The sequence below is a fragment of the Thermobia domestica genome, chromosome 15 (assembly GCF_964235325.1).
Source record: "Thermobia domestica chromosome 15, izTheDome1.hap1.1, whole genome shotgun sequence".
Classification (NCBI taxonomy): domain Eukaryota; kingdom Metazoa; phylum Arthropoda; class Insecta; order Zygentoma; family Lepismatidae; genus Thermobia; species Thermobia domestica.
This window is the reverse complement of record NC_137468.1, coordinates 39,854,201-39,873,514: the sequence shown is the minus strand read 5'-3', so window position 1 is coordinate 39,873,514 and position 19,314 is coordinate 39,854,201. Positions and strand designations below refer to the sequence as shown.

The following is a 19,314-nucleotide window of genomic DNA, read 5'->3' as shown; positions in this document are numbered from 1 at the left end:
TGTTTTCTTCAAAATACTTGAATTTCTGTCACAATGATATAAATAAATCAGTCTCTCCTTTAGCGAGGCAAGGAAGTTTATGTCAACCGCAATACTGCTTTCTTCAAAATACTAGAATTTCTGTCACAAAGATATAAGTAAATCTATCCCTTCTTTAGCGGGGCAAGGAAGTTTATGTCTTAACCGCAAGAATTTGTCCCTTTTAGTTCTTTAGGCTATTATTGAAAGATTTCAACTCTAAGAATGGGGATAACTGGGATATCTTAAAGAAAATATGTCATAGTGCACTAAAATAGAGGAATTTCTACGAAAGTATAGAATCTAAATTTCTTTTCTAGTCCTTGAGGTACGTCTATTCTAAATCAATCTTTCTTTAGAGACACAAATAAATAAACAATATCAAACTGAAGTTTTAATAGATTGCAATACACAGAATAACTTATTTGACAAAATTGAATTTGATATTTATAAACCATACCATTTCTCTCCGTCCAGTTTTTGTTTACATACTACACACCTCCTTAAAAGAACGATTGGATGTGTGCAAGGCCGGATCCAGGATTTCTTGAAGGGGGGTGCACCAATAACTACCACTATATTTGATTTCAATTTTTAAGTTTTTAAATGCCTTTAAGCATCTGTGGTGTGAATGAAGAATATTACTTTGTTCAGTGAATCCTTTTCCTTCAACCTTCAGAAGTTTTTAAATGCCTTTAGGCATCTGTGGTGTGAATGAAGAATATTACTTTATTCAGTGAATCCTTTTCCTTCAACCTTCAGAAGTTTTTAAATGCCTTTAGGCATCTGTGGTGTGAATGAGGAATATTACTTTGTTCAGTGAATCATTTTCCTTCAACCTTCAGAAAATCGACATAAACTATTGCTTTTGCAAAATTAAGCTTTCTTTTAAGCCTCAAACGGACACATGACAGCAGAAAGTTTCGGGAAATGTTGCTTTTGCACTGCTAGGTTCTCATTTTAGATAGTGTATATTTTCAGTGAAGGGGGGTGCATGTGCTCCGGTGCAGCCCCTAAATCCGGACCTGGATGTCTATTTATATGCCTCATCCGTCTCAATGGTTTAGCGGCGGCTATCAGTGTTTCTCCAGAGACGAAAAATAAAGAAACATTAAGAAAAAAGAAATGGACTTTCTGAACGCTATTCAAGCCTACGATTAAATACAGAATGACTTATTTGACCAAATTGAATGCAAATAAAATTTGTAAACCGTGCCAGTCCTCTGCGCCTAGATTTTGTTTATATATTACACCCGCCCTCAAGAGAATAATCGTATGTGTGTTTATATGCCACAACCGTTTGTAAGAGTTTTAGGAACGGCTATTAGTCTTTACTCAGAGACGAAAAATAAAGAAATGGAAGATTTGAAGGGTATCCAAGTCTATGATTGAGTATTGAATGATTTATTTGACAAAATTGAATGCAAATAAGATTTATAATCTATTCGAATTGTCTCAATCCAGATTTTGTTTATATACCACACCTGTGCTAAACAACAACCGTGTGTATTTATATGCCACACTCGTCTCTAAAAGGTTTAGGGAAGGCTATCAGTCCTTCTCCAGAGACAAAAATAAAGAGATGGACGCCCCAAAACACTATCTAATCCTGTGATTGGGAAATTGAATGACTTATTTTACAAAATCGAATGCAAATAGGTATTATGTGAATGCAATAATTGCAATTATACATATTTGTAACTTAAATTTAACGTGGTGTTTTAGTGATTACACAAATTATAATTATGAACATACTTTATGGAGATGCTTTCACAGAGGGTACCCGAGCACTTTTATACACTATGAAAAACTGATTTTTCAACTTTTGTAAGAAAAAATACTGTGAACTGAGAAACCATAACCTTTTTCATATTGTACAGGGGTATTTCCCTGTGAATAGAAGTTTCTTTTGGAATGCGTTGAGAAATTAACACTTGCAAGAATACTCTCTTAGTACAAGTATACTTTAGGCACACACTAATTTTCCCCCACCTCGAAGTGCTCCAATTTCCTCACTGATAAATACTTTACCATTTGATATTATAAAGGTCAGATTCACCGTTATTGTAACAGAGTGGTGCGTGAGCGATTGACTAGAAATTCAAACTACGATTAGTGACAATTTCACAGTCTTGTTTTATTACAAGTGTAAGCTCTTTAGTCAATACAGAAGAGATCGTGGATCGTGTTCAGAGTTGATGACGATGGATTTTGGTGCGTCAGAGTAGGTCCTAGTGGATGACAGTGGTTCATGGTGGGTGGTGGGTCACAGTAGGTCAGAGTGGGTCACGGTGGGTGGTGGGTCAGAGAGGGTACCTGTCGGGGGTGGGTTATGGCTTGTCGGGGGTCATAGTGGATGGTGGGTCAGTGGGTCATGGGTTGTTTTCATTGACCCACGCCAACTCAGCAACAGACCAGCCGCGAAGCGCCGCCATGGTTAGCGCGATTCGTAAGAAAATTTTCAAAAATTAACCCTACTTTTCCTTGATTTTGAGCACTTTTTATTACTTTTTTCCTTCCATATTATATATGTGCACATGCATTTTCCTAACATAAGTAACATTATAGGACCACTTCCTAAAGCAGGAAGAGGATCTAAGTACATACTAGTAATATTCCAAGTAATTTTTCTCTCTTCTTTCTTTCCTTCTTTACTTTTCTTTTCCTCCCGAATTTTACGTCCCCCTACTTCAGCGCCTGGGGGTCGTCGCCCCACTCGCCCTTCCCACGGCACGACACTGGCGACACCTGCGTTCTTCATCTGTACTGACATGGTTGAAACAAATAAAAAGAAAGAAAGAAATGAAAATTTCTATTAGAAGAAACCATTCAAAGCAATAAAAGATGAGTTCTGCAAAGAAAATGAAATCGAATCTTTAAATCTTTGTTTTACGTCCCACGTTATGCCGGTTAGGCTAAAGCAGACGACGATGATGAGAAATGAAGGAAATGTTGGAATGAAGAAAGTAGGAGCAAATGGGAAAACCCCGAGAAAACCCACGCATACGGTGTTTGTACACCACAAAATTCAGTTGGCCCGATCTGGAATCGAACCAACAACGCCATGTACCAGAGGGTGAAGGCTGTACCACTGAGTCACCGCGGCCCTGAGTTCTGCAAAGAACCTATAAATTTGCATTCATTATGTGGCGGTGTTGCGATTGTTCAACTACAGGCTATCTAAATAATAATCAATATTTCAATCGTTTATTATATACTGTATATATATATATATATATATATATATATATATATATATATATATATATATATATATATATATATTGTTAACTCGTGTTTCCTCATTTCAAAGAAGTAATTAGGAATACATATATGTGACGTACAAATTAAATCACATGTTTTAATCATTGTCAAGTCAATCATTTCATGTGTAAGAACTGATAACGTTTAATGTGGTTTAATGGAATCATGTTTGTTTAGTAAATGCGAAGGCAGAAAGAAAGATGCCGACAACTAAAGAACAATTTCTTCTTTTTCTTAACATATGATTCATTGATATTTTAACGTATCATGTATTTCCAGTCTTTTAATTAGTATAAATAAGTGAGAATACGTCTGTTTGTTCTCATTTACTGATGGTGTAACTGTTCTCATCCACACCAAGATTTGTTACCTGACATCTACAATGAAGCTTGTAACTTTGCTTTCAGTTTTTGTTTTCTCTGTAAGTAAAAGAACTATATATTAGAAAACTTTATACAATTAGCATTTCAAAATTTATTTTATGTGCAATCCTGTTTTATAGCAACGAGTATGAATTAATATAATATGTACTTCTCTCATAGAGAAATGCAGTCCTAGTATTTCTTGTGGATGGAGTTGTATTGAAAAAAAAAATTCGAAGTGGTTGGGTCAGTCTCACACACATCTCAAATATAAGTTAGCTGCCAATTCCCTTATTTATTGAGAATTAATTCTGGAACTTTCATCTTGAGACCACTTTTAGAAAATGTGAACCTGGCCCAACCATCTTATTAATCAATAGGGCAACCCAAAAGCATAAAAAGCATAACAGCAATTCATACATATGGTTGGTATCTTGAACATGGTTGTGGTTGTCTAAGGGTCCAGAAGAAACTAATTTCAAAAGCGTAATAAAGCATAATTTTAGAGAATAAAGCATAAAGCATAATTTAAAATATATAGCACAATTCTTGGAAAATTCTGTTTAACTGCAAGTTTAACATATTGTATTAATATTTTTTTAAAACCAATATTTATAGTGCAAAATCATTGAGAACATAACAATGCAACAATGAAAAGCTTATTTCTGTAAACTTTTCGGTATAATCCTTTGAAGTGAGGCAAAAAAGGAAAGAAGAAGAAAACTTTCCGCCAACAATGAACAGAACACAAGAATTTCACACTTTGAAGTTGAGCACTTTCCGTACTTTTTGGTGGCATCTTTTAGTTTCCCTTTCTGTATATATGCACCTCTAAGGCGAACACAAGTGATAGAAAAAACTGACTCGAGTAAAGCATATCTCTTTATAGTGCATTAAGAAGAAAGTTCATTAAATATGAAAGAAACTGGTTGCATAAAATAGCCTATTAATAAATAGATCAAGATATTTAGAATATTTAATGTATAGTAAATATCATACATTATACACGATTTATGTAAAATAATGATTGAAATTAACAATAAAGCATAATAAAGCATAATTTGGAAAACAATAAAGCATAATTAAACAAAAAGTAAAGCAGAATGTGGGTTGCTCTATTAATCAATATACTGTATCTCTAGAACAGCGATGCTCAACCGCTATGTCGCGACAAATTGGTGTGTCGCAAATACATGTCAGGTATGTCGCGACACAGACAATGTGTCTGTCAAAAATTAGTCCACAAATAGATATGCTCTGCCAAAATCGCTATGAGTAAATATCTCACTAGTTTTAAGTTTGGTGTCCTCTTATATTTTGATGGTAATATTTCTTTTTCATATTCCTGCTTAAGAGTCATAAGTTTCTTTTATGTTAATATGTTTCTATTCAAGAGTCTTATCTAATTTGCTTGTGAGATTTATATCTCATAGACGTTCCATAATTTTGAAAGAAATGTATTGCATGTATTTTTATTTTATGTGTTAGCTTTTTTGCATCTAGGAAAAACAAATCACGTGTAGGGGTGTCGCGAAAGTTTGAAACATACTTTGGTGTGCCCAAAAGAGAAAAAGGTTGAGAAATTCTACTCTAGAATAGTTCGAGCATTAATTTTCAGTATTACTCTTATTAGATACAATTGTATTATTATGAATATGTATATATTTATTAAGTATTGATACAAATGCATTTATTATTATTTATTCCAATGATACTAGTAAAAGTGACAAGCAGAGTCGAATCCAGAATTTTCTGACAGGGGTTGCACCAATAACTACCAGTAAATTTGAATTAAATTTATTTTTTAAAATGCCTTTAGGCATCTGTGGTGTGAATGAGGGATTGCCTGGAAATGCTCAGTGCCCGATCTCAGTAATCGAACCCACGACTTTCCGAGTGCAAACCAACTGAGCCACGTCCTCTTTGTATCGGTATAATGTTCAGTATATTATTAGTTTTCTGCTTTAGATCAGGAGTTTCTCTAATCATGGACACTTGAAATGTGATGGATACTTGTATCGTATAGAATCCTTAGGAAAGTGTCGCTAGTTTCACTGCTAGCTTCTCATTTTAGATAGTGTATATCTACAACGAAGGGGGAGTGCACGTGCTATGATACACCCTGCTAAATCCGGCCCTGGTGACAAGGATTAAGTCATGCAGAATGTTTGTACTTCGTATATTGATATTCAAAATTAGTTCTAGAGAATTATTTTTTTTTTTTTTTCGTAAGAATACTGAATCAGGATAAGTGTATAGGAAAGGAGGGCAAAGCGGATCACTTAACTTCAAGGGCCTCAAATAGCAACTAAAATTAAGACTAGGAAACCAAAGTTTTGAGGAAATATTTTATGATTATTAGACTTTCAAATAACAATACAATAGTAACAAGGATTGCATATACATAAATGATATTGCTTAATTACTGAACTACTGCAATTTATTCACTTTGCCCCACCGGTGGGGCAAAGCGGATCATGATAGTTGGGCAAAGTGAATAAACAAAAACTCATACATTAAAAGTCCGGGTTTAGTGCAGATATGCAAAATAGAAATTGTATAGAAGAACAATATATGTGTACACAATCTAAGATAATAAAAGAATGACAGCTAAATGAACTGCTTTACCTACCAGAAGATTAAAATGTTTAATCTTTTGTGAATATTAGCCTAACACATTTAAATATAGAATTAAGTCTAGACAAAGCTTGCATACACATTATCCCTAAATATGTTTAAAAAGCTCAAGTCCATAGAAGTCTTTTTTCTTATGAAGTAGGTATCTAGTATCTAGTTTCTTTCAATCTATAGTAACCCTAATGAGTACAATCTACGTAGTAACAAACAGATTAAAAAAAAATAACAATAATAAGGCTTAAGACTGAAAATAATATCACATCACACGCTTGGTTTACACAGATCACAAATGTAAATGTCTTGTCCCTTATAATAATCGGTACAGTTTTCGTGAAACCATGACAGACAAATAGAACACTGAATCCAGTCTTCATTAAGTGGATCTGAATAATATTCATAACAGAACTTGCATTGGTAACTACCGTCTCCTTCTGGTGATTTTGAATGTTTTTTTCTTTGTAATTCCAGATGTACTTGGGATAGCTATTGCCGCAGCAAAACATGTCTTCTTGCAGGAGAACCTTGAATGGTAGATTTCCTTCTTTTCTCTGGTACTTCCTTTGCGGAAGTTGCACCAGTACTTGGTTCGGTAGACATAGTAGACTTGTTATAATTCTTCACACTCTTCTGTTTTAAACATTCCTTGATAGGAGTACTCGTTAGTTCCTCTGCACGTAGAGACCTCAAGCTTCCCCCCTCCCCGAACAAAATTTCACCGTACGCCACTGTAGTCATTAGTACTGAACATGTATGGAAATTTTACGTAAATTGATTCGAGGCAAAAAGTAGAGAAACGAAGAAACAAACAAAGAACTGAAGTTAATTAAAATCATTTTAAAAGATGTAAAATCAAACTAATAGTTTCTTAACAGTGGTATAGAATTACATAGTTTAATATAGGATATGTTGCGTTAATAGCCGCTGCGATTATTTAACTGAACTCCTATCCTAACTCAACTTACTACTACAACAACTACTGATGTTACTCTACTACAACTACCACCACTACTACTATTACTACTGCTATGTTTTTGTTCGGCGAGTGTTAACGGAACAAATTCCATATGAATTTCAATATTCATATTAGCTGTGTTGCAACGTATACGTACCGTCAATATCACATTTAGTGCCAAACAGATGTTCTAAAACAGTACTGCATTATGCTTGGGGCAAACTGAATCGCTATTCGCTTTGCCCCTTCTAAAATTATTCTCTTTGCCCCACACTACCACATGAGACAAAAGACTGTCTACAGCATATGGACGACGTATTTACGATAATTCTCAAACATGATAACAAAGGTAAGATCCCACCCTGGCCATGCATAGTGTGTTCGCAAACATTCTACGGAATAGTAAGAAAATATTTCAAAATCCTTACCTCTTGAATTTTTTTAGCAAAATGCGTATTTTCTTTTTTTCTCCTCTCTCGTCTAAACAACAACACGTATACACAAAACAGTAACGTCCTTCTCTTGTTTCACTAGTGACGTCATAAACTGGGGCAAACATTTCCTGCCCTCTGTTTTCAGTTGACTGTAAATTGCGTTATTCGCTTTGCCTCATATATCCACTTTGCCCCCCTTTCCTCTAGGTCTAAGGATAAGTTTAACAATTAGTATTAAATACCACAGCACAATTTTCCTTTTTGAATTTTGAGTTCCTAAAATTTGAGAATTACGTAACGATTAAGTCACTTGATGCTAATAACCAGTTCTTCATGTATGAATATTCCTGATTACCTCCCAGATGCGTACGTTCCCAGATTCGTACATGTCAAAATCCTTCCCAGATCCATAAAAGTGACATGAGCGATGACATGACATATTTTGACATTGATAAAAGATTTCCCACTTCCATTCATGTTTAATAACTGACACTGTTTATGTGTATTTTTAATAAAGTTTGGCCAGAGGGGGATATGGAATTGCATACGCAAGGAAATACAAAAAGATTAATAATAATAATAATAATAACAGTAATACATATTTTCCATACTGTTGTTTTTTAAAGTAGTAACAAGCAGTGTTGCCACACTTGGTACAATTGTACCAAATCCAGCCCTTTTTGTCAATCATCGGCCCGTTGGTACCACGCTGGCATTTTCAGTCTCTTTTGTGAAAAGTTGGTACAATTCTACCAATTCAAAGGGTAGCGGAGGCTCAGTGGTAGAGTGTTCACCTTTGGTGCTAGGGGTCCCGAGTTCGATCCCAGCCCCCGCCAAGTGAACTTTGTGGTAGATAAACACACATCGTGTGCGTGAGTTTTCTCGGGGTTCTCCCGTTTCTTCGCACTTTCTTCATTCCACCATTTCATTCATTACTCATCATCACCGTCTCCTTTAGCCTAACCATGGGACGTAAAACTCAAAGATTTCATTTCATTTTTACTTCCCAATTCAGTACCATCTAACAAATATTGTAGTCTATTATCCTCCTTACGGTGGTAAAATAAGAGAGAATAAGGTGCAATAATTTATATTTTACTATTTTATTATAAGTACTGTTTACACACGAACTCAGAGATGATTAGTTTGTTCTTCGTTTTATTTATTTTTTTTATATATGGCCATAATATCGTTTTGGTTTATTAGTCACTTTGAAACAGAGGCGCGTTTGATTTCTTTACAATACATACCGAAAATGATCATTGTTTTTCCTTTTAATTTGCATCCTCTGTTATAGTTCCTATGTACGAGAAAAGTTTCATCTACTTCCACAGTTGTTCAGGGTCCTCTAATTTAGATGTTTTTAAAAAGCATTTAAAAAAGAAAAAAAAAACACTCTTGATTTGGACTCTTACAAGAGGAAGAGGAGTGTTCTAGAACTTCACCATCTTTTTTTCGTGTTATACTCTGGTATAAAATAATGAATTCAGCCCTTTTTGTTTAAATTTGGTACTATTTTTCAGTCCACTCCAGAGATAGGACTGTGGCAACAGTGGTAACAAGAGAACTAGTACTAACGTAAAACGCGTTGAATTCAAAATCGACCAATCCATCAGCGAAATGTGTTGGATGTGAATTCACAAATCGCATCAAAGGGATACAAAAGTCGGCTCTTATAGAGAGCCTTCGTTGAACTAGTATCTGGATCTTCTATGATCTTGGTCCATCTGCAGCAGGCCTTTACCGTTGTTACCACCACTTATATCTCAAGATATACTGTGTACACGATTTACAGTTTTTGACAACTTATGAATATATGAAAGTGCAACCAAATATTTTCTAACTTCTTTTTAAACATCAGAACTACCTAAAATATCCTTTCCTTTTTTGTCGAGCTGTACAAATACCGTACTTCCTTTCTTCTTTTACCTTGCAAGCTGAAACACTTTTTGTCGTGAGCATGATCACTTGTCCTGGCTTCCAGTTTGAGAAAACGGACTAATTCGATGACATGAGAATCTTGCTTGTTTAGCAGAGTATCGAATCTATTACTCCAACCCTTTGTGGGATTATTTGTTCTATGGCGTTTTTCATAACAGTTCCACATGCTTACTGGGAGTGTAAAAGTTTCTTGCCACTGGTCAACGAAATAGCCATAGAACTGCTCAAGCTTATGGGATGAGTGGGTAGTCTCTTGAATAGACAGCGAACCACTACTGTCGGCCATTTCTAACGGAAGGAAAGCGAATGAAGCACACATTCGAACGTGAAGTCTTATATCATCATTATCTTTGTAACCTCTGTAACCAAGCCCAAATTCTGTATCTTACGCCAAAGACACTGGTTAAAGTGAAAATTGCATCCACTTATGGAAGCTGAAGGAAACATTATCCTAAAAGAATTTATTACTGCTTTCTCAAAGTCTATCATAACAATTTCAGTATTCTAATTCGGGACTTCTTTCTTCATTAGTGAAAAAAACTTTCATATCTATGCTTTCTTTTATTCGAGAGAATGCCGAAAACCACTGGAATCGCATTAGTTTCCTCTGTTGAACTTCTAATATTTGCATAAATTACAAAAATTTGGGAGAAAAGATTGCTACAGGTCTTAAGCGTGCCATCAATAGAGTAGGTCGTGCAACTTTGTAGAAGCTCTCTCCCCTTTTTTGTTAGCAAACGTTATTATCCTCTCCTCTTCTCCATCGTCAAATAACAAAGACTATCTGATAAATCTATTTCTTTATTGTGTGACCAATTAGTTTCTGATCTTCTTAACTCTTTGTCTTTCTCGATAAGAGAATTTTTGACAGACATGAACGGAGACACTTTTATTAAGAATTCAAAACCCTGCCCGTATAAATCAGCATTTACTTTCCTGTATATTTTTGAAACAGGTACATCATCTTCACGAACACATTTCTTTGCAGTGTATAGTGACATCTTCTCTCACTCAAAATTTTATCACCCGTACAGTCATGTTTAGATACACCAAGAACTTTTTCACCCTGTGTCTCCATTCGGGCCCGACACAATTCCTTTATTTCGTAAATGCATAACAAACTTCTTACATTTTCCTTATTAATCCTATGTAAGCTATATTGATAGCGAACCCACAACACGCTGAAAGTAAAGATAAATGTAGATTCATTGTTATTGTAATAATAATAATAATAATAATAATAATAATAATAATAATAATAATAATAATAATAATAATAATAATAATAATAATAATAATAATAATAATAATAATGTTTGAAAATGTTTATTAGAAGCAGACAGCAATACAGCCACAAGTGCCCCTTACAAGAAAGAAAAAAAATATTTTACATAGGGCGCATGCAAATAGAATAACATCATACCACAGATTATACAAAAATGGATGAAAAAGATAAAATATTTGTTGAAAAAAAATAAAAAGATGCAGTATCTGTCACAAACTGGAAATACAAAAATAACAATAGTGAAAAAAAAGCATGATTAACATGCATATATAAAAAGGGTATAGCCTATAGGATTAGTATACAAAGTGAAATTAAAAAAAAAAAAGATTATTATTAACCATGTAGTTGTAACAGTTAAGAGACAAAAATCAAAAATACACTTTGTAGCTGTTTATACAATACGAAAATAAATATTTCCAAGTTGAACGCTTCGGTAAAATACACAGATTAACAAGGCTAATAATAATAATGACGAAAAAAATAAGCATAAAAAAATCATATGACACAAATAAAGAATCCATGACCAATTTTTTTATTATTATTATTATTTAATGCAGTATATGTACACTGTAAATCAAAAAGGTGTAACTTTACACCAAAAAGGTGGCAGCATTTAGGTTCCACCTCAAGGTGTAGGTGAAGAGTGTAAAGTTTCTACCGGCTGATTTGTTACACCCCAAAGGTGTACAGTATCGAGTTCGCACAACTACACCCGCGAGATATAAGGTTGCACCCAAAAGTGTTAATTAACACTTGTAAGGTGCTACCTAACACTTTATAAGTGTAACGAACCTGCAAATTTTGCCGCCAAACTATCACCCCTTGGGTGTAAACAAACACCTCTGAGGAGTAACTTCACTGCCTTTACTTACACCCTTAGGTGGAACCTAAATGCTGCCACCTTTGAGGTGTAATTGACAAGTTGGAAGGTGTAACTGAAAAGTAAGGTGTAACATTACACCTTAGGGTGAAACAATTTTTTCTTGTTTCACCCTAGTGTGTAAATGCTTCCACGCGAGGGTGTAATGGAATATGCTCCCACCGAAGGTGTAAGATATCACCTTTCAGGTGCTCCCTCTTCGTACACGTGAATGCTGGTTGCATAACGTTACCTGCAATGTATTGTGTTGATCTGTGTATTGCTTTACATGCAGTGCACATGATAAGGCGTGGAGGCCTGTAGTCTCTAAAAATTGGGTTCAATTGGCGGATTTAATCAAGAGTAGCATACATGAAAGGTTATGCAACTTTTTAGGTGTAACTACTGACTACATCATTTCTCATGATGGGCTATTCTCACTTTGTCTTTACTTGTTGGTGTGCTTTTCCTCAAACACGAAGAAGAAAACAAAATTTGAAGCACTAGTCCATCATGCGAAATCATGTAGTCAGCAGGTACATATGAAAAGTTGCATAACCTTTTACGTATACTACTCTTGCACCCAATTTTTTAGAGACTACAGGCCTCCACACCTTATCGTGTGCACTGCATGTAAATCAATATAGAAATCAGCACAATACACTGCAGGTAACGTTATGCAAATAGCACATACCTGCGGGAAGGGGAAGCACCTGAAAGGTGATATCTTACACCTTTGGTGGGAGCATATTCCATTACACTTTGACAAAGCCTTGATTACAAGTGAAAATACATACAATGAACGTACATCATTTACTATTCTACAAGTTGTACACTTTTAACAAAATCAAGAAAAAAAATGGTATACATAAAGTTATTTCGTTTATTTCACTTAACTAAACATTACATTTACATAAATGGAATACAAACTATAGAAGAAATATATTAGTAACCTACAAGGAAATATGACAGGATTCCCACTTTTGTGGAGACCGAAAATTTTCTGCCTTTTCCTTGTCACAATTTACAAGTTTTCAGGTGTATACAGGGTGTTAGATTAATACGTATACAAAAAATGAATGTTAGATACTGGATGTGAAAACAAGCAAATAATAATAATAATAATAATAATAATAATAATAATAATAATAATAATTAAAAACTGTTCTTGAACTTTGAACAAAATCTACGTTTCAGAGATATATGCTTATAAAAGGGTGGGAAATGAATTTCAGAGGCCTATATTTCAAATATTATCCAACGTAGAAGGAAGTGCAGCTTAACAAATCACTTACGAAATCATAAATGTTTTATTTTAAAAATGCGTTTCAAAAATGTGCGATGCGTGCGCAAGGGATTCCTCAGAGCTATGATGAACCAATGAAATTTACTGTTGGTTCGTCAAGCTCTTTCCTTGGGCACGTACCGCACAATTTCGAAACATCCATTTCTTAAACAGAACAGGTTAAAATTCAGGTAAAATAGTACTTACATTGCAAACAAATTGCCGAAGCTATCGAGAAATTCTTTGAACTTTATAAATATAGACGGTGCACACAGAACGGAAAACAAAATGGCGGTCATGGCGAGGCCCCCCCCCCAAAAAAAAGAACAGATATATATGCCTTCTTAAGTGATTTAATAAGCCATACTTTCTACGCTGGATAAATAGTACTTCAAATAAATAATACTACTTCTCCGTAACCTTCCTGACATTTGGTAGAAAAGTCCCTGACTTTAATGACAAGTGTTGGATGACGATACATAAATAAGGAATAAATAACGGTGAATATTTATATATGAAAACATTTAGAGACAAACAGCAATCAATTGCTCATACTTACATTCCACTTATCACCCACATAAATCTGAGTAACGTTCCATACTGTGATCATTAATGGTTGCTAAGCTGAAATTGGCGTAGCTACAATTAGTTAGAGAAAATATGTTTTATAAAATTTCCCTGGCTTTCCCTGATTTCAACTCATTTTCCCTGACTTTCCTGGCCACTAGGAACCCTGCATAAATATTAACTTATGGAGGTTTTTAACATTTTTATTATCTCTGACAATTTTAGATTTAGCATTTGTCGTTTTATTAACTACACAGGTTACAATATATGCTGGAAAATCTTTGCTGAACCATCTTAATACAGTAAAATTTTCCAGCATGTCTGTCGGCTTTGAAACCTGTTGCTGCATCGAGCATATTCAGCAAAACCCAGCAAGCTTCCATAATAATTCCTGCCTGAATTCTTGATGAAACCAGCAAGGTATTTTAACCTTTTATAGCTTCTATTTTTCCCCGAGGTTGCGGAAAGCCGACACGCCTTCTTTTATTTCCAAAGAAAGCCTTACACCGCTGCAAATAGTTTGTTGAACCACCGCAATCAAAAGTGATTCCCTTATTTATTTGATGAACTAAATAAAAAAGACACTAAAAACTGAAACAGGGCTGCGGCCTTCAAGATTCAAAATATGCACCCCGTGGCCCCGTAGTCCTGAGAAGTTAGCCATCACAGGTTTAAACTCCTTTTAAATAGTTTATACCAAAAACTAGGGCAACAAATAGTGTAAACTTCAGGCTCACATTTCTCTATATCTGAAAGTCAATCCATCTACGTTGATTGTATCTAATTTTCGAATTTTAGTCAGAAGATTCCGGATTCGAAACCTGGTGGGCTACAAAATTTCTAAGGTGAAAACCGGGATCAGATGGTATTTAAGCAGTAAGTTCCCTTTCCCCAACCCGCGGTCAAATAAGGGTGTTAAGCCTAAATAAACCAATCGATATCAAACTATATATCTGCTTGCCTAAATGCTTATTCTTTCAGAGAGAAGCCAAAGCTAACTGTGCTTAAATATACAGAGTGGGCATGAATTCCGCTTCCATCCCGTAAAAGAGATGTCAAAACGAGAATATACGCATTTCTTCATTTCTATACCGTAAAAAGTATCGAGGTAACAAACTTTGCCCCAGAGTTCCGCGGATTGTCCCAGGCAAGGTTCAACTATAGAATTTTCAAATGACAAGAGGAGCCATCGTTTGCAAGGTATTGTTAAAAGAAAGAAGATGGAACAATTCCCGGAATCTAAAATCAAAATTAATGCAATGTTAGAGAATTTGAGGAAAAGCTGCGAAGACTACAGGATGAAAGAAAAAGCTACGGCGTAGGTAACTGCGGCTATTTTAAAATCAGAGGGAAAATCTCAGAACAACTAACTTGTTTCCAGTATCTAAATACCGCCTCGAGTCTCTACGCTAATCCTGTAGCCAACTGGTGGACGATCAAAATCTCAACACAGTTTTCGTTAAAGTCTATGGCCAATCCTCTAAATGCGAAACAGTGAAACGGATAGAAACAGAAACAAAGTGTATCATCATTAAAAAGGAAAATACAACGTATGGAGGTAAGAAGTTTTGCTCCAGCGTCCCCCGTAGGTTTCGAAACCATTTCAGATTTCTTGGAATAGCCATATATTTTTTGAATTAAAACAGTGGTGATAATTTTACCTAACTCCATTTTGCATACAAATGAAATCTTTCAGTTTTACGTACCAGGCTTATACCGGTTAGGCTAAAGGAGACGGTGATTATGAGAAATGAATGAAATGGTGGAGTGAAGAAAGTGGGAGGAAAAGGGACAACTCCGAGAAAACCTACGAGCACGGTGTTTATCCACCACAAAGTCTACACGGCGCGACCTGGGATCGAACCAGGGACTCCAAGTACCGGAAGTGAACGCATTACCACTGAGCCACCGCGAACTCATCTATTTTGCATAAAGGATAACGTTGAGACTCGATTCTTATTTCCGGTTAGCATACGCGCCTTTGGCGCGGGAGACCCGGGTTCGATTCCCGGCGGGAGATCAAGTGATTCGGAGTCCACGTTAATCAGTAGGTCCACGTCTCATATAGCCTCGCTGCTGAACGGGACGTTAAACTCAACATCAACTCAACTCGATTCTTATTTCTTCATTCTATTAGAATATTTCAATAACAAAACCGCTTGCATAAGTTTTTTAAAGTATCAAGCTTGAGAAGACCGAAGTTTGTCTTTCACTCTTACCTCAGTGCTCAAAGATACCGGTGATGAAACAATTTGCCAAAAGTCACGTGGACTCTTCTTACATCAATTCATGAAGAAGATGAGTGCCAATATTAGGTACCTAAATTCAAGATTAACAAAAAAAAAAAAAAAAAAAAAAAAAGCCACCCAAACTTTTACAACCATACGAAGCACAGTTTAATACTTAGACTTGAAAAAAAATACAACTGGTTGATGACGATTGCCTTTGTCTTTGAATTTCATATGTGAATAACAATACAGGGCTTTTCAGGTAGAGGAGGGAGAGGGTCAGATTTTATTAAAGACGATCGTACGTCTGATATGTTTGAACTATAGCCAAATTGTGCTTATGGGTTACACTCAGTCCTCTGAAGTCAATCGACAAATTAATACGTATTACAGACACTAAGATAACATTAGAATCCCAAGTTTAAAAATTATGTTGTATGTTAAAACAATAAAATTAATTCTTTCCATTGAGAGACATAGAATCTGAAAGAAATTGTAAATTTATTATGTGTTGAAGCAACTACACTTACCCTTACACTATCCACACTCTGATGTTTTATCAATACTTTTATTCCATATTTACCAAAATGTTGGATTTCAATAATAATCCTAAAAGAAAGATGTACTATAATCAAGTTTCATTAGTCAATCCCGAAAGACAAGCTATCCAATCCCATAGCTTTTTTTTAAAAAAAATAAAGGAAAATTTCTTCTTCATCTCCTTTTCCCCCAAAGAATTCACATTCATAGAAAAAATGAAATGAAAATTCGTTAGTTTAACTTCCCATGCTTATGCTCTTTATGATGGAGAAGGCAGATGTTTAGCAGGTAAAGGTTTCTAAAATTAAATTTTGGTTCTCACTTGGAATTCAACCCAGAACCACGTACAGCAAAGGCACATGCGCTAGCCAATAGACCAACGGCGAGGACTTACACAGTTCTCGAGTGGAAACGTATCTGAATTCTTCCCTGGCTAAAACAAGAGAAAATAATTTGTTAACCGATTTATACTTAAAACAAACTCAAGCATAGCGAGCCTTAAACTGATTTAAACTTACAGTTACAAGATATTGTGTAAGTTTCTAAGTTATCCAACACTAAAGCAATCTTTTAGTCATTGATATCGTTAGTGTTGTGCTTTACGGGTTGCTCCTGTTTTATAATGAACTCGAATAAAACGAAATATTTTTTTATCCAATCTGATTTAGATAGTGGTGTAGTTTTGGCGCACCACATTTTGAAAGATTTACAGGTAAAATTTAACATTTTGTATGAAAAGATATATTTATAAGGAACATATTTCTGCAGGTATCAAAATTTTATGCAAAGTAATACAGCTGTATTTTAGGTTTACAAATATAGGGGTACTAGTGTACAATCATTACAAGGGCCTTAAGGTGGATAAAATAAGTGAGTGCATATATTACTCCATTAAATGTTATTTTCCATTGGCGGTGTATTCTGCACAATGTACAGAAACAGTATTTTATGTTTGCAAGTGGAACGTTATTAGTATGAAACCACAATAATTGCTGTTGAAATTCATATATTTGCCAAAATACATTTCTTTTTCACTATCTTCGCTTACGCGTATACACACCAGCACTGACACGCCTGCTCCCTTCGTACACACCCGCGCAGGCACACCAGCTATGCCCCACCCTGACTCGGTTACATAGCATTCGGGCTTTTTAAAGACCACCTATCACAGGTTGGTTTATGCTTTTGCACTGTAGTTCTTGTGCCATACATCCGGAAACTGTATATAAGCAAATCGAAAAAGAATTGTAATCTTTCAACAATTATTTCTGGTTGCCTCCTTGAATTTTATCTGCGCAAATTGAGATATTTTCGTGTCGCCCAGCACAAATCTTTTAGGAAACAATAGGAAGGAAATTGGTGAAAGAATTATAATTTTTCAACAATTATTTCGATTGGTGCGTCAAACGTAAACCCGCAAGGTAATTAATACATGGTAGTATCTCACTTCCGTAAGTTTTACGTTGTTCTTAAATTGGTAATTTCCATGCATATGTCACCATACACAATAGTTGTGCATTACTACAGGAATGATGGACCATTCCTCCATTTCATAACAACTATATAATTTATGATGTTCTTTATTAATCGCAAACAGATTGGGCTACTTATAACATGTAGGCCTAAACTTCAACCTTTATAAATAGTTAGATACACTGCAGAGTGAAACTCTTCCCTCCCGATATTTAGTTTCGTCACCACTGTTTTTATCGACGCAGAAATTCACAGAAAATGATAGAAAAAATACGCATTTCTTGCTATACACCAACATACAAGTAGGTTGCCGAGCGAGCGTCAGCGAGTGAATGCGGGTTCGAGGCCCGCAGGATACGTTGCTTTCTGTCTTTATTACAATTCAGTGGGAAGGGGGACCTGTGTTCTAGAACCTTGCCTACTAAACTTGCTACCTGAAATAATAAGCCTACCTGTAGCAATGTTCTACCCAGTGTTACGGATATTTTATTTGGCAGTAATGCCAAGCGAAGTCATGTATGAAAGATGTTGGTTTAACAGTAATATAGAACCATCCCATTGTAGTCGTTGTGCTCAAGGTTCAAAGCTGTAGCAGAGAAAAGTGCATCTCGTGTTCCAAGCTTTGCAAATTAAATATAACAACGTCTATTCCAGCTTTGAATACACCATACAGGAGTTGTTTCAATATAACGTTCTTAAACATTTCTTAACTGGTTACAATCTTAAATAATAAAAATGTTAATCACAATGGTACTAACATTATGAAATGCTATACTTTACCTGTAAGATTGTATTTCTTTCCTAAAGCGCGTATGATACACGCAAAAAAAAATATGTAATTCAAGTCAGTTTCCGGCACTACGTCAATCAACCTGTCATACTAATTTCTTACACCGCACTCTATTATTTACTCTTGTCGTATATTTCGTTTGAAGACCAACGTTAAAAATATTTATATTTGAAAAGAATACTATATTTGCATACCTGACTATAATATATACTTACCAGAGTAATAAAACGACTAATGTGAACTTCCTGATTGAGCAGTTTACATCTCTGCGTAATCGTTTACACCCTAGCCTACTAACTTTACACCCTTTTCAAAGGGATTAAAGTAAAACCTTATGCTTGCCTTACACCTGTGTGTGGAACTTGAACACCGAAAGGGTGTATACGTGACACGTAAGGGAGTTTTATTCACAAAAACACTTCATAAGTGCTACATCACACCTAAAAAGGGTACTTTGGGGTGTTTCATTACACCATACGATTTACAGTGTAGTAAAGAAGGAATTAAGCATAGAAGAAAAGAAAAGATGATAGGAAAATGAAGACGAGTGAACAATAAAAAAAGGCCTAACAAAAAATAAAAGAATCTTTCAAATGGCACCTTACAAACTTTACTAAATGACATCCGGAAATATAATAAAAATAAGAAACAAACATGTGTATCTGTTCATAATTTAAAA

General features: G+C 35.1%; 1 protein-coding gene across 1 annotated transcript in view; it reads left to right on the top strand.

Moving 5' to 3' along the window:
* The first annotated feature begins 3,623 nt into the window (after positions 1-3,623).
* LOC145671844 (uncharacterized) overlaps positions 3,624-19,314 on the top strand; it is a 32,591-nt gene continuing 16,900 nt past the window's right edge. Inside the window, exon 1 of the mRNA XM_081741068.1 lies at positions 3,624-3,703. Coding sequence (XP_081597194.1) covers positions 3,665-3,703 — 39 coding nt within the window. The 5' untranslated portion in view covers positions 3,624-3,664. The remainder of the gene's footprint in view (positions 3,704-19,314) is intronic.